Source organism: Primulina tabacum, chromosome 8, assembly GCF_025594145.1.
Source record: "Primulina tabacum isolate GXHZ01 chromosome 8, ASM2559414v2, whole genome shotgun sequence".
Taxonomy (NCBI): Eukaryota; Viridiplantae; Streptophyta; class Magnoliopsida; order Lamiales; family Gesneriaceae; genus Primulina; species Primulina tabacum.
The window spans coordinates 12,271,569-12,285,588 of NC_134557.1; the positions used below are offsets into that span (position 1 = coordinate 12,271,569).

The following is a 14,020-nucleotide window of genomic DNA, read 5'->3' on the forward strand; positions in this document are numbered from 1 at the left end:
GAATGTATTATGATGATGACGGTGATGTTGATATTTAATATTATATACACTTGTGAAAAATAACAGATAAATCTTATAATTTTTAATATTTCACACACTCATCGTATTTGTATTTTTCTTACATTTTAACCTCTATTTTTCTTACATTTTAACCTCTAGAAAATATAAGATAAACACAAGTTTTTAGGGTATAAAAAATAAGAGAATTACTACCTCTTGGTGTTTGTAATTTTAGAAATTATTAGATTTATTTGTTATTTTTTACAAAATTTAATGGAATAAATATAGCATTTATTATTCTTCGAATATTGTAAGTAGATAAACATATTGAGCGCAGCGCCAGTACAGTAGAAACAGCCGAAGTGCGGCACCTACATTCCACAAGTTTCACGTATTTCTCTCCTCCTTGGATTCATTTTCACCGCAGGTGTGCATCCGGTGTTTAATTTATCTGTTTTTCGACTTTTCTGTGTTCAAAATTCCATTGGCTCGAAAGTTAATTAATTTAGATTTCAGTGTTGCAAGATAGGATTATTCATGATTATGTTTGTCAGAATTCGTCAATGGAGAATCCATTTTCCTAGCTCCTTCAAATGACGTTCATATGGATGAAATATTGTCATAGAGTTGTTGATGTTGCTTGTTTTTAAAACAGATGGGTATGGGAGCTACATTTTTGTGTGTTTGTATTTATATATTGTATAGTTTCAGTTGAGTTTTTGTCCGAATTGCGTTTGTCTAGAATAGATTAATTCTTGGTTTTGTAATTCAGGTTTCTTGTTAGAGCTTCAAAACAGTTTCTTTTGAATTAAAGAATAAGGAGGAAAGTAGGAGCCATATTCTGGAACATAATATGTCAAATCCTATAACCTCCCTCGGCTGCATTTCTCCCTGATGCCTCACGTTTAACATATTTGTTTTCCTTTAATTGTATATTGGTTTCGAAAATAGGGTGGTGTAGTTCCTTGTGATGCCTTAAAGAAAATCATGCAGGCAACAATGGATATTAATTTTTGAGGAAGTGAACTGCTATTTTTCCTGTTTTCTGCTTTTTCTGAAATAAATTTCTGTTTGACTTTGGCTTTGGTTACTTCTATCATCTGTAATCTTTTGCTATCCTTGCAGGCTCTAGGATCAAGGCTGCTTCTGAAACCAATCCTCGGACTCATGCCGCTCAGTGACCGACACCATTAATTTTCTCCTTGGATGATAGAACCTCTAAGCAATGCAGAAGTTATTGGGTCATCACTTTTAACTCCATCATCGTTACAATATTCCAGTTTGCAAACAAAAGGCTCGGTTCAAATTCTCTAAGTTCTTTCACAGGGACAGAAACTTCTATCCTGGTCAAAGAAATATGGCATAATAAAAAATTGGCCAGGACTCTTTGGTAGGTGACCCTGGAATCATTAATGAAAGGCCCTTCTTAAATGTCACTTTGAAGTTTTGTTGGTTTATCACTCTTTCTCATCAATATGACCTTTTAATTTACAATACTCCAAACTATTGAAAATTAATAGTCTACATTATCATATGAATAACACATGACTGCTGCTTTACCATTATCATGAGAAAACTTCTACACATAACCTTCAACGAAATACATTCACAGAAACACAACTAAGTCTTATTACTTGATTGGGTTTCTACGTTGTCTTTTTCTTGATCATGCTCTTTAAGATGGAATGATGGTTGATAATCATTTTCTATTTTATGCCCGAAGAAAGACAAAGGTCATCTTTTCATTTACTATATCATCGTTAACTTAAACATTGATGTACTTCTGAACAATCAATGTTTTATGACGCCTAAATAGTTTTCTCTTCTTCTTGTTTACTAGCTGAGAATATGAAGGAAGTAAGCTTTCATGGTTTTTTAAGGGAAGGCATGTGGACATCATCTGATGTCACGTGGAGACCTGGAGTTGAACTTCCAATTCTGCCACATTCAATAAACCAGCAAAATAGAAAGCATTCTGCAAAGCTCAGATCTCGTTCTAGAAGATCGGTTGCTGTCATACTTTATCCATGGTTAGGGAAGAGAACCAGGAAAATTTTTGTTCATGCTTCATTAAGTGGTATTGCTCATGTTGATGTTGAATCTGGTCTTTGTTTTTAAGTAATATGTTGCTGAATACTCAAATACTTCCAGTGCTTTTACAGATAAATCAAAAACAGTGAAAAACTGTTACAATGATTCTTTGGTCTCAAAGCTGTTCTTGAATGATTGTGTAAACCCCAGTATCGAAAGGAAATCATGTGTCAGCGAAACTTACAATTTAAGGGATCAGGTCGTTGAGGAGCCTTGGCTATTACACTCCCTAACATCTCACCATTTTACAGACACCGGGATTTCAAGCAAAATTGACTACAAGGGAGCAAATTACTTAAATCAGTTCCAGTTCAATGAAGATTCCGATCATACATCTGAGTTTGATGTGAATGATAAATATCACAATGGTGAACTTAATGGTTCTTTATTGTCAGACCATCCTGTTGAGGAACCCTGGATTTTTTACTCACGTTCCTGTAGTGGTCGGTCTTCTGTCGAGATTGTTTCAGATGCATCCGAGAATGAGTGTTCTAAAGATGAGGACACTCTGTTAGCACTTGGTGAGCAGCATCTAGTACTTGAGAATCTGTTGCATGAAGAAAGCAATGCAGTAACAGAGGACTCTCCTTTCACTGTTATATTGATTAACTCTTCTTTATGTACCATGCAAAGAATAGCTGTTCTAGAAAATGATAAATTGGTTGAATTATTGTTGGAACCTATAAAAAATAATGTGCAGTGTGATAGTATATATGTAGGAATAGTAACAAAGCTAGTTCCCCATATGGGTGGTGCATTTGTAAATATTGGCAGCCCAAGGCCAGCTTTCATGGATATAAAGATTTACAGGGAACCGTTTGTATTACCTCCTATTCATGGAAGAGAGTTAGAGGGCTCCATGATTGATAAACTTGGGGATCATGTGCATTTTCCTGAAAACACAACTTTCTTTGATGGAGTTGGAGAACTTGATGAGGTGGAGGATGACAAAAGTGAAGATGAGTTCGTTGACGATGATTACGAAAGGCATGATAACCATTTTAATTTTGATGCTGCAGAAGTTGTAGAGGAAAATCTAAATGGTAGTGTTTCTAGACATGAACGTGAAGCTGATCCCGAGAGATTCTTAGAGCAGCTAAACGGGGATGTGGACCAGTTGCAGAATAATAGCCTTCATCTGGATTCCAACAATTTACATACAGAAGAAAGTAAGTGGGTGCAAGTTCAAGAGGGCTCTAAGATAATTGTTCAAGTTGTTAAAGAAGGATTGGGTACGAAAGGCCCCACGCTGACGGCTTATCCAGTATTAAGAAGCCGATTTTGGGTATCTAATGTTTCCTTGCTTTGTTTTCTATGTTTTATACTTCACATTTAATTTTCTAGCTAGACCTGTGGGCAAGTTCTTCTAGTTGTTTTGAATGCCGCAGATACTGATTGCACGTTGCAACACAATTGGTATTTCAAAAAAAATTTCTGGCGGTGAGCGTACACGATTAAGAGTTATCGCAAAAACTTTGCAACCTCCTGGATTTGGCCTCACTGTAAGAACAGTTGCTGCTGGTCATCCACTTGAGGAATTGCAGAAGGATTTGGAAGGGCTGTTGTTAACGTGGAAAAATGTAATGGAACATGCAAAATCTGCCGCTCTTGCTGCAGATGAAGGTGTTGATGGAGCTGTTCCTGTTATGTTGCATAGGGCAATGGGTCAAACACTCTGTGTTGTCCAAGATTATTTTAACGAGAAGGTTGGCTCACAGTCACCTTTTAAAGCAATTTTCTGTTTTCATGTTGAAGGTTTCCTCTTGCAGTATTGTTCTTGTTTATCATGTGTAAATCATGAGCTAAGCTCTTTATTTGGCTCATTGACAGGTAAAGAAAATGGTAGTTGATTCTCCAAGGACATATCACGAGGTATTTAATACTATGTTTTAGGCACTTATAATTTTATTTAGAAGATCGAAATTTTATCCTTTGATGTCTATAAACCTGTAATTATTTCTAATTTCCACTTGTTGACTTCTGCAATGTTTTATATCAGGTTACCAACTATCTTCAAAAGATAGCTCCTGATCTCTGTGACAGAGTTGAGTTGTACAGTAAAAAGACTCCTCTTTTCGATGAATACAAAATTGAAGGAGAAATAAACAGCATTCTTAGTAAAAGGTTAGTGAAACCACTCTTTTTATTTATTTATTTAGAAAGCATTTTTGAGTTCTGCAGTATGATGGTCTAAGATCTTCTTATCGAATGTCCACTCATCCAAAAGTTTGAGTTGTTTGTGATGTGAAACATTTAATATATATATATATATATATATTGTCTCTACCACGCCTTTTCGAGTGGTATTCATATTCCTTTCCTGAACCTTGTACAAACTCTTTTTTGGTACATGGGTGATGGTGAAATTCGAGACCAAGCACCTCCCATGCTCCTGGATTTGATTCCATATTACTTCCTTTCTAAAAGCTTAAAACTGTGCAGAGGTGAGAATATAATGTTTTTGGTCTCAAATACTAACTAAAATTTTATTATTATTGATACCATTTTGTGAATTGTGATTTCCAGTACATTGATGGTTTTAAAGTGCAGTAGTTTGCTAAAATCACAATAAAACTTGGGTCCTGGAAACGGGGTCTCAGATGTTTTGAACATTGTACATATCATTGCAAAACCTTTTGGATTATTGATAGATACTTCAAGTGATTGCTGAAGTATCCAATGATTATGAAAGTTGTTTGTTGCTGTGATTTGAACCAGGTGGTTATCCTTTTTTAATAATGTTATTTCTAGACACGAACATGCATAATTCATTTGGGTTATTTTACCTGAATGGTTGACAGCGTTAAAATCAAACTCTGTGAAGAAATAGCTTGTTTGACATTGGGATAACAGTCAATAACATAAGCATGCCCAAATTCCTACCTTACCTTTGGTTGCGGGGATATATGGGGTCTTAGATTGTTTTTTCTCACCCGTAACTTTGCTTACATTCTACAAATGTTTTCTTCTATACGTGTTTCTGTTTTGAAATGACATCAGGATTAGTTGATAAGAAAATTAGAAAGGCATGATAAAGCAGAGGATCAAGTTGTAACCGAGTAGCTTTAGTCTATGAGCTTATGACAACCAAATAGGAGCAAATTACCTAAAAAACATAGAGATGGGAATGTTTATTGAAAGCAAGAGCTTAATTCATTTTAAACACATACCTTAATTGTGGGTGCATTTGGTTAATACGGTGTATTTTTATCATGAACTGATATACCACGGTCGATATCTCATCTTTCCAACTTATATCATCGTCTGTTGATAAAATTTACCGAGATCTGCATCCAGTTGGTCCACATAATCTATTCCAAAATCTAATTGTTTTCTCTTTTCTTATAGGGTTCCTCTGACTAATGGCGGTTATCTAGTCATTGAACAAACTGAGGCATTGGTCTCCATTGATGTGAATGGTGGGCATTGCATGCTTGGTCAAGGAACTTCACAAGAGAAAGCTATTCTTGAGGTCAACCTTGCTGCTGCCAAACAAGTACTCTCAATCCAACTTCGTACCCTATTTTATGCTTTCATATTTAATGACTTGTGTTACTCCTAAAATATGTGGATTTCATCATGGCATGGATCCTAAAGCTTTGACATGGTAAAATACGGTATCTTTTGTCATTGACCCTTTTTTGAAAACTATAGGTAAGTTTGTCGATACTGTTATAAATTTTCTTATTCTTAATCTTTCCTTGTTATTTTAACACGGAACACTACAGCTTAAGTGTTAGCTCAAACCAAGTGCATCAACATTTCATCTGAAAGTGGATGACGGCTAATTAAATTGGGAAATTGAGGCTGTATTTCTATCATTTTCAAGTCAAAAGTTTTGAAACTAGTTTTTGAAAGATTCTTTTGAAGATGTATTTATGGAGAAATTTTTAGAAGTCGATGTAATTTTGTTATCTGTTTGGGAGGTGTATATTTATCAGAAATTATGTAGCCATAATAAGATACAATTGATTGTGAAAGTGAATGAAAGTTGACGAAATAGACTGTTGAACTTGTGAGCAGAGAAAATTCTACTTTAAATCCATGTATGCTAATATTAACATGATGACTAATTTCCGATTACCGTTGAAGTGACAGACTCAGAGGAATGGGAGCAAATGCATGAGATATTCATGGTCTTAAAAAGAATTAGATTGTTATAAATGTAGCGAAAATCGTCCATGCTTGGAAAATGCATGATGAGAATCCCAACAATAAAATGAAGGGACGGTAGCAATATTTTAATAAATTCCTCAGGATGTCATTAATCAATGACAATACTAAACTCAGAATGCTGAAGCAATAGTGTAGTTTGACATGAAAAATCAACTCAATATTTATATATTAAGCTTAAACTAAATGTCACCAAGATTTAAGATGAATTTGGATGTCATTTCTCCAATTGAATGCCGAAGGACCTAGATCTCTGTAAGTTCATTTCATTTTCAAATACCCGAGCTTTTCCAATTGCATGTGTAAAAACTCAAAATTTATTCAATAATGATCTAGCTAAGACTCGTCTCTTTCGCATATATCGTTTGGTTAAACCAAAATCATGCAATATACTCCCACCAAATCAAATAACCCAAAAAGATTAAATAAAAAACAAGACTTAAAGGTTGCTGCAATAAATAATTAGGCCTTGGTTGATATATTATAAAATTAATAAAGCCCAGAACAAAAAATTTTAGTCTTGGACTTCAGTCAAGTTGATCACTTCGACTCTTGTTTCTTAAATTGGCCCATGTTGTTTGCTAGGCTCCCTAACTATGAATTGGCCCATTAAGAGCCTAACTAAAAATATTTGACTTTAATCTTGTAATTGAACTTCAACTAACAATTCATGAATCCCGCGTGGGCTTTTTAGCTTCTTAAATTTGGCCTAATATTCCTTGTTTTGAATGTAATGGCCATGAGTTTTCTAACAGTCTATTTCCAAATGATCTGCATTAAATCTGCATTTATTTCCGACTTAATCACTCATATAAGATCACTGAGTATCATGCGTCTTAATATGGCATAAAGTGAAACTTGAATAACTTTCCATGGCCCTGTTTCATAAGAAAATCAACTTGAAAAGGTTAGGAATAGTAATTTCGCAAATATATTTGTTTGTTCTATAATTACAACTTCATGTCATTCTCACTAAGGTAGCACACAAATTTCTAAACAAGACCAATGGATTTGAAATAATGAACTCGATGAGGGTATGTCGGCAAGAAACTTATCTTTCATGAACTTTTTTTTGTGAATGCATGATCATGAAGATTAAATTTTGGCAAAAATTTTCCATGCAACTGTTTATTTGTTTTATCAGATTGAACATGCTTACACCACCAATGCGCTTCATCAGGCATTCATTTTTTATTACTTTGTTGTTCTTGTATATGATGCTATATCTCATACTTCCAGAGGTTGATGTTTATTTTGTTTAATTTAACTGCACAGTCTGAGTTCCTTTTGATGTTGCTTTCACAGTAATAGTCTATAATAACTATATTTTGTATGATTTTCGACATTAACTTGGGTGTGCTTTATGATTGCAGATTGCTAGAGAATTAAGGTTGAGAGATGTTGGTGGAATAATTGTGGTAGATTTCATTGATATGATGGATGATTGTAAGTATACACATTTCCAGTTTCCTGGTTCTGTCAATGTATGATGCAATTGTTTTTGAATCTTTTAGCCATGTTGAGATATTGTATTAGGATAATTTTATATTTAATCGGGCATATGTGTTAGTCATCTACTTGAGAAAGAAGTATTTTCTCCAGTTAGAACTTAGAAGGCCGTGATAAAACCACATCAGTTATTTTTCGTAATTTTCCCATGTTAATACATTCTAGTGATTAGTAAGCACAAGAATATATTCAAAAACTCAATCATTCAATCCCTCTTCTCATTCTCATTCTCATTCCCATTCCCAGGTCCCATTTTTTTTCTAGTCCTTTCCACATGCCTTGAAATTTAAACTGGCATTGTTTGAAGTGGGACAACAGGAAATATTTGTCAGTGCAAAGTGGAAATGAATTGTAATTACTCTAGATGGAATGTCATATGTAAATTTGAAAAGAAAAGTTTTCATTTGTGTTGATCCATTTTTCTTTCTAACATAATATTTATTTTGCAGCGAATAAGCGACTCATTTACGAAGAAGTTAAGAATGCTGTTGAGAGGGACCGATCAACTGTTAAAGTGTCTGAATTATCTAGACATGGACTTATGGAAATAACCCGAAAACGTGTATGATATGTTAATCATTGGTTTTCCATCTAATATATTTCTTTCATGATTTTTACAAAAACATTATTGAAGAGTTACCTTTCTGCTATTAGCACTTTGGTACATACAAAAGAATGAATTATGTGAATTTTGATAGTTATTAGAGGATTGTTGTTCTTGCCTTTTGTAGTGAATTATAAATATCAGGGTTACTTTCCTTCCTTTTGGGATAAAAAGTTTCCAACATACCTCAACCATACACATTATGAGGTACCTTACCATGTGCCATATACGTAACTAAACGTACAGATCAGATAGGGAGTCAACCTAACCTTGCAACTGACGTTGTTTTGTTCTTTGTTTTCCTAATCTAAACTACTAAATTAATCTAAACCTGATAATGAAAGAGTAATTTGTGCTAATAAATAAAAATTGGTCATGCACATGTTTTCACCGTTTTTTACCATACTAGATTAAGCCACGATAATTGCTCTTTTGTTGTTACATCTGCACTGTATGGGAATATCCTATAGGTCCGATCTGTAACTTTTATGGCAACCTGGTCATATCTCTTGTGCCTGTGGATGTTAGGCTCGGTCCCACAGTTGGTATGTTGTTTGTATATATTGAGATTTTTTTGAAACCAAATCACTTGATGGACATCTGATAAGAAAAAACACTTGTTATGAGATCCAGAAACTTGGATGTCATAATCTCTGACTTCAGTGTGGAAATCCTAGATGCTACCAACTTATAATTATACTCAACAGGTACGACCTAGCGTGACATTTATGATCAGTGAACCATGCACCTGTTGTCATGCGACTGGGAGAGTGGAAGCTTTGGAAACTTCATTTTCCAAAATTGAACATGAAATATGCCGGCTCCTGGTGAGTAATTTTCGTTGAAAGCTTGGTTATAAAAACCATGATTCCTTGATTTCCGGAAAATACTCTTTGTTGTTATTCAATCGTTTGATCTTAGTGTATATCGAGAACTCTGCACCAGATTGTGAATATTTGAACTTTCAGATTCAAGAATTAGTAGAAAGAAAAAGTGCAAAATCAAAGATAAAGAAGACTCAAGAATTTTTGGTTTGCCAATGTCTACAGTTTACATACAAATGGAGATACCCAGGAAAACAACTCTTTTGAAATAATTCACTTTTATTTCTTTACAACAGTAAGAAGAAATTCTCTTGAATCATTTTCTCTAACTTTGAAGTGTTTTGCCCTTTTCAATCTCAATTCATCTGGTTTCTTGAGTGATCATTTCCCTTTAATACATGTTTTGTCTTGCATATCTTGAAGCCTTGATCCTTTGCTTGAGCCCATCAATTAATTCAACTGCCAAGCCAAGCCATGTGACCAACTCAACCACTAGGCGTTAGTTCCAGCTAATTCAACTCTTAGTTGGCTTGAGCTTAAATGGTGACACTAGCTTCCACAAATCTCCACCTTGTCATCAGTTAAGTTCCTATAGCAGTATCTTCACAGGGTCCTTTCCTCAGGGCTCCGCAGGAGTGGCCACATTTTTCAAATTCATGAAGTGATGGAACTTGGCACTTTGTAGGACTTGCGTACACATGTCTGCAGGGTTGTGCTCAGTACTAACTTTGCTAACCAGCACAGTTCCATCCTCAATCACTTCCCTTATGAAATGTAATTTGACATCAATATGTTTCGAGCTCTCGTGGAATACTTGATGCTTGGCTAAATGTAGCGCAGTCTGGTTGTCGCAGAACATAGTCATTGTTTTCTTCCCAAACCTTAGTCCACCCATGAAGTCTTTCATTCAAACTGCTTCCTTGACTAAATTCAGTAATGGCTATGTATTCAGCCTCTGTGGTTGATAATGCAACTACTGGTTGTAACATAGCCTTCCAACTCTCTGCAGTCCTATAAACACATTGAAGACAAAATCTGTTGATGAATCTTCTCCAGTCTATACTTCCAGAAAAATCTTCATCTACATATCCAATAATTGTGTCAGGACCTTTCCTGGCGTCTTTGAACTTCAAACCAATATTTATGGTTCCCCTAATATATCGAAAGATCAATCTAACAGCTAAGCAATAATCTTTCCCGGGATTTGCCATAAATCTACTTACTAAGCTAACAACAGTGCCATATCTGGTCTAGAACAAACCATAGCATACATTAGGTTTCCTACTGCGCTTGCATGGGGAACCTTACTTATGTATGCCTGCTCCTGATATGTTCTAGGCGAATGCATAGTAGTGAGATTGAAGTGTTGACCAATGGTTCCTGGCACTGACTTACAATCTATCATGCTGTATCGTTCAACTATCTTCTGTGAATAGTCCTTTTCAGTGAGGAACAACACTTGATTAGTTCTATCTGTTGTGATTTCCATTCCCAGGATTCTTCTGGCTGCCCCTAGGTTCATCTCACCCTTGCCATCGAATCGCATCAGCTCAATTTTGGTACCCATCATTTGCAGTCGAATTCTCCTCCAACCTGTCTTTGATGCTTTGTTGTTTGTAAATCGCTTGATCTTAGTGTATATCAAAGAACTCTCGCACCAGATTGTGAATCTTGGAACCTTCAGATTCAAGAATTAATGGAAAGGAAAACTGCAAAATCAAAGATAAAGGAGACTAGAATTTCAGGTGGTTCAGTCAAATTCTGACCAACTCCCACCGGAGATTTTACTATTGCCAACGTCTACAGATTACATACAATCAAGATACCCAGGAGAACAACTCTCTCGAAATAATTCACTCTTATTTCTTTACAACACTAAGAAGAAATTCTCTTTAATTATTTTCTCACCTTCAGATTCAAGAATTAATGGAAAGGAAAACTGCAAAATCAAAGATAAAGGAGAGACTAGAATTTTAGGTGGTTCGGTCAAATTCTGACCAACTCCCACCGGAGATTTTACTATTGCCAACGTCTACAGATTACATACAATCAAGATACCCAGGAGAACAACTCTCTCGAAATAATTCACTCTTATTTCTTTACAACACTAAGAAGAAATTCTCTTTAATTATTTTCTCACCTTCAGATTCAAGAATTAATGGAAAAGAAAACTGCAAAATCAAAGATAAAGGAGAGACTAGAATTTTAGGTGGTTCAGTCAAATTCTGACCGACTCCCACCGGAGATTTTACTATTGCCAACGTCTACAGATTACATACAATCAAGATACCCAGGAGAACAACTCTCTCGAAATAATTCACTCTTATTTCTTTACAACACTAAGAAGAAATTCTCTTTAATTATTTTCTCTAACTTTGAAGTGTGTTGCCCTTTCCAATCTCAGTTCATCTGGTTTTGAGTGAATACTTCCCTTTTATGCATGTTCTGACTTGCATATCTTGAAGCCTTGATCCTTTGCTTGAGCCCTTCAATTCAATTAGTTCCAGCTCATTCAAATTTTAGTTGGCTTGAGCTTAAATGGTGACACTAGCTTCTGCACTCTTTATTTTGGGAATTACTTTTTCCACGCCCTTTGAGCTGTGTATAAGACTATTTTTTTCCCTTTCGTGCATGCTTTATAGTTCCTATTTTTCTCTAATTATACTCTGTTTTTTACAGTGACATTCGTTACGTTTGTGGCATGTAGTCTATAATCTTATTCGTATCTTTATTTATTTTTATAAACCTTTGTAAGTCTTCTGTTGCTTTATGTTTTCCTTCGATCAGTCTATCATGGACCAAAAAACAGACCCTGAAAACGCCAAATCTTGGCCGCGATTCATCTTAAGGGTTGACCGACATATGTGTAACTATTTGACATCAGGAAAGAGGACAAGACTTGCAGTTTTGAGTAGTTCTTTAAAAGTGTGGATCCTCCTAAAGGTATTGAAATTAGTTTCAGATTCTGAAACTGCTTTCAGCATGTATTGATAATTTTGTTCACCTTAATTGGAAAGATAAACTAATTTTCACCAGTTCACTCGTGTTTAAAATGCTGTGTTCCAGTTCAGTATTCTGCTTACTAGAAAATTTAAAATTGCATATTTCTTGTAATTTCTCAAATTCTTTTAAGTAGGGTAGGATGCTTTTTCACAAGTTTTCGATAATTCATTTTACTCGTTTTACCCAGTTGAAGTCATGATCAAGTTAAGAACACAAGTGAGTTGATTTGGAAATTGCATTTTATTTATATTTTATAGAATCCATCTGATGACTGAATGTCGCTAAAATGATCAATAGGGATTCCCATTTCCTTGATGTTTCCAAGATAAGCTTTTCTTTTTATTTCCTGAGAAAACTTTGACAGAAAATATTTTATTTTTTTCTGCCACGAGAAATGCGATTATTTAGCATGATCAGATGATGCATCCCTTTTCAGATGACACCTTTAAAAGTTTTATTATATCATGCTCTGAAACTATCTAAAGAAATGCTGAATGGCACCCGATGATGCGCTAATTCGTTTCAACTGTGGATTAGTTTTTGCCTTCTCCTGTGAAAATTTTTATTGGTTACACGAATTTGTTTATCAGGTTGCCAGGGGTCTTACCCGAGGGACATTTGAGCTAAAACATTTGACAGAACACAATGTACCCGAGAACCAACACCAAGCTGCTATCTCTGTGCTGCGGCCAACAGAGGCAGCAACTTATGCCTCCACCAAGAAAGTAACTCTCTTACCCATCAAGTGGAAAACAGGTGGAAAATGAAAAATTGATTATTGATTATACAATGTTGGCCTGCATTGGTATGGCTGCATATTGTAGGTTCCCGTCTAAAAGTATTATTTATTTAATTTTCTTTTTTTATAAATATATAGCTATCCTTGTTTTCCCGTGTATCATGGTTACGTTTCGATCTATTCCCTGAAAGAGAAATTCGTACTTCAGATAAATTACACCTACAAATTCGGTAAATCTCGTAAGTCACGGGGACACCTGATTTTAGTTAACATTAAACTTTTCACTCTCTTGTAGTCTTGGTTGTTTTTTAACTCTTGACAGGCGTGAAACGATTAAATGCAACATAATGACATTCTTAAAGGGGTCCAGATCCTAAAACTTTTGACCAGAGTTCACTGTGGAAACTGAAAAACCAGACGAAAAATTGAACAAATAAAGGAAGAACGAGAAAGGTCCTCAAGTACATTCCCATAAACTACATATGTTATATCAATTACCAACGGTCATTTACACCAAGCATACACCTATCAAGCTTAAATTTCTAGTTGCTATCTTATTAAAGAGCTTATAGTTTACAAAAAATGGTGGTTCATGGTCAGTGACAAATGCAGAAAAATACCACGAGGGTTCATCAGATTCAGGTCTGGTGTTTGCTTCTACCATTGGAATTGGAATTGGAATTGGAATTGTCTGGGGATAGTTGCTTCACAACTTCTCTCATACAAGGTTACATCTCATGCCTAATAAAAGCATGAGCTTTACTTGCTGCTGTATATTTGAATCCAAGAATTCTATTAATTGCACGAGCATCGATGATGAAAAAAGTATATAAAATTTATGGTCAAATTTGAGATATAGAATTTTAGAAATCAATATATTGCTTATTCATTTAATTTGTGCATTTTTGAAAATAATGTTACGTAAAAATTGAATATATCTATATTTATCTGTATTCTATATATATATATATGTAAAATTATAATTGGTGTAAGGACAAAATGAAATATTAAAATTTTGTATTTATTCCACCTGATATATAATTAATAATCTAACAAATGCTATTATCACTACTGTAA

At 34.8% G+C, this 14,020-nt stretch overlaps 1 protein-coding gene across 5 annotated transcripts; it reads left to right on the top strand.

Annotated features, from left to right (window-relative positions):
• The first annotated feature begins 267 nt into the window (after positions 1-267).
• Positions 268-13,156, top strand: LOC142553765 (ribonuclease E/G-like protein, chloroplastic). 5 transcript variants are annotated; one of them, XM_075664253.1, is made up of 14 exons: positions 309-427; positions 1,126-1,390; positions 1,841-2,077; positions 2,163-3,078; positions 3,148-3,376; positions 3,480-3,797; positions 3,922-3,963; positions 4,091-4,215; positions 5,440-5,587; positions 7,638-7,710; positions 8,223-8,335; positions 9,085-9,204; positions 11,989-12,144; positions 12,795-13,156. In XM_075664253.1, the coding sequence occupies exons 3-14, from the start codon at positions 1,849-1,851 to the stop codon at positions 12,969-12,971; spliced, it is 2,646 nt and encodes an 881-aa protein (XP_075520368.1). In that variant the 5' UTR covers positions 309-427; positions 1,126-1,390; positions 1,841-1,848; the 3' UTR covers positions 12,972-13,156. The 5 variants fall into 5 exon arrangements, with proteins under 5 accessions (XP_075520365.1, XP_075520368.1, XP_075520367.1 ...); XM_075664252.1 differs by having other exon boundaries at positions 1,126-1,241; positions 1,327-1,390; positions 2,163-3,376; XM_075664250.1 differs by having other exon boundaries at positions 268-391; positions 2,163-3,376.
• Positions 13,157-14,020: the final 864 nt, after the last annotated feature.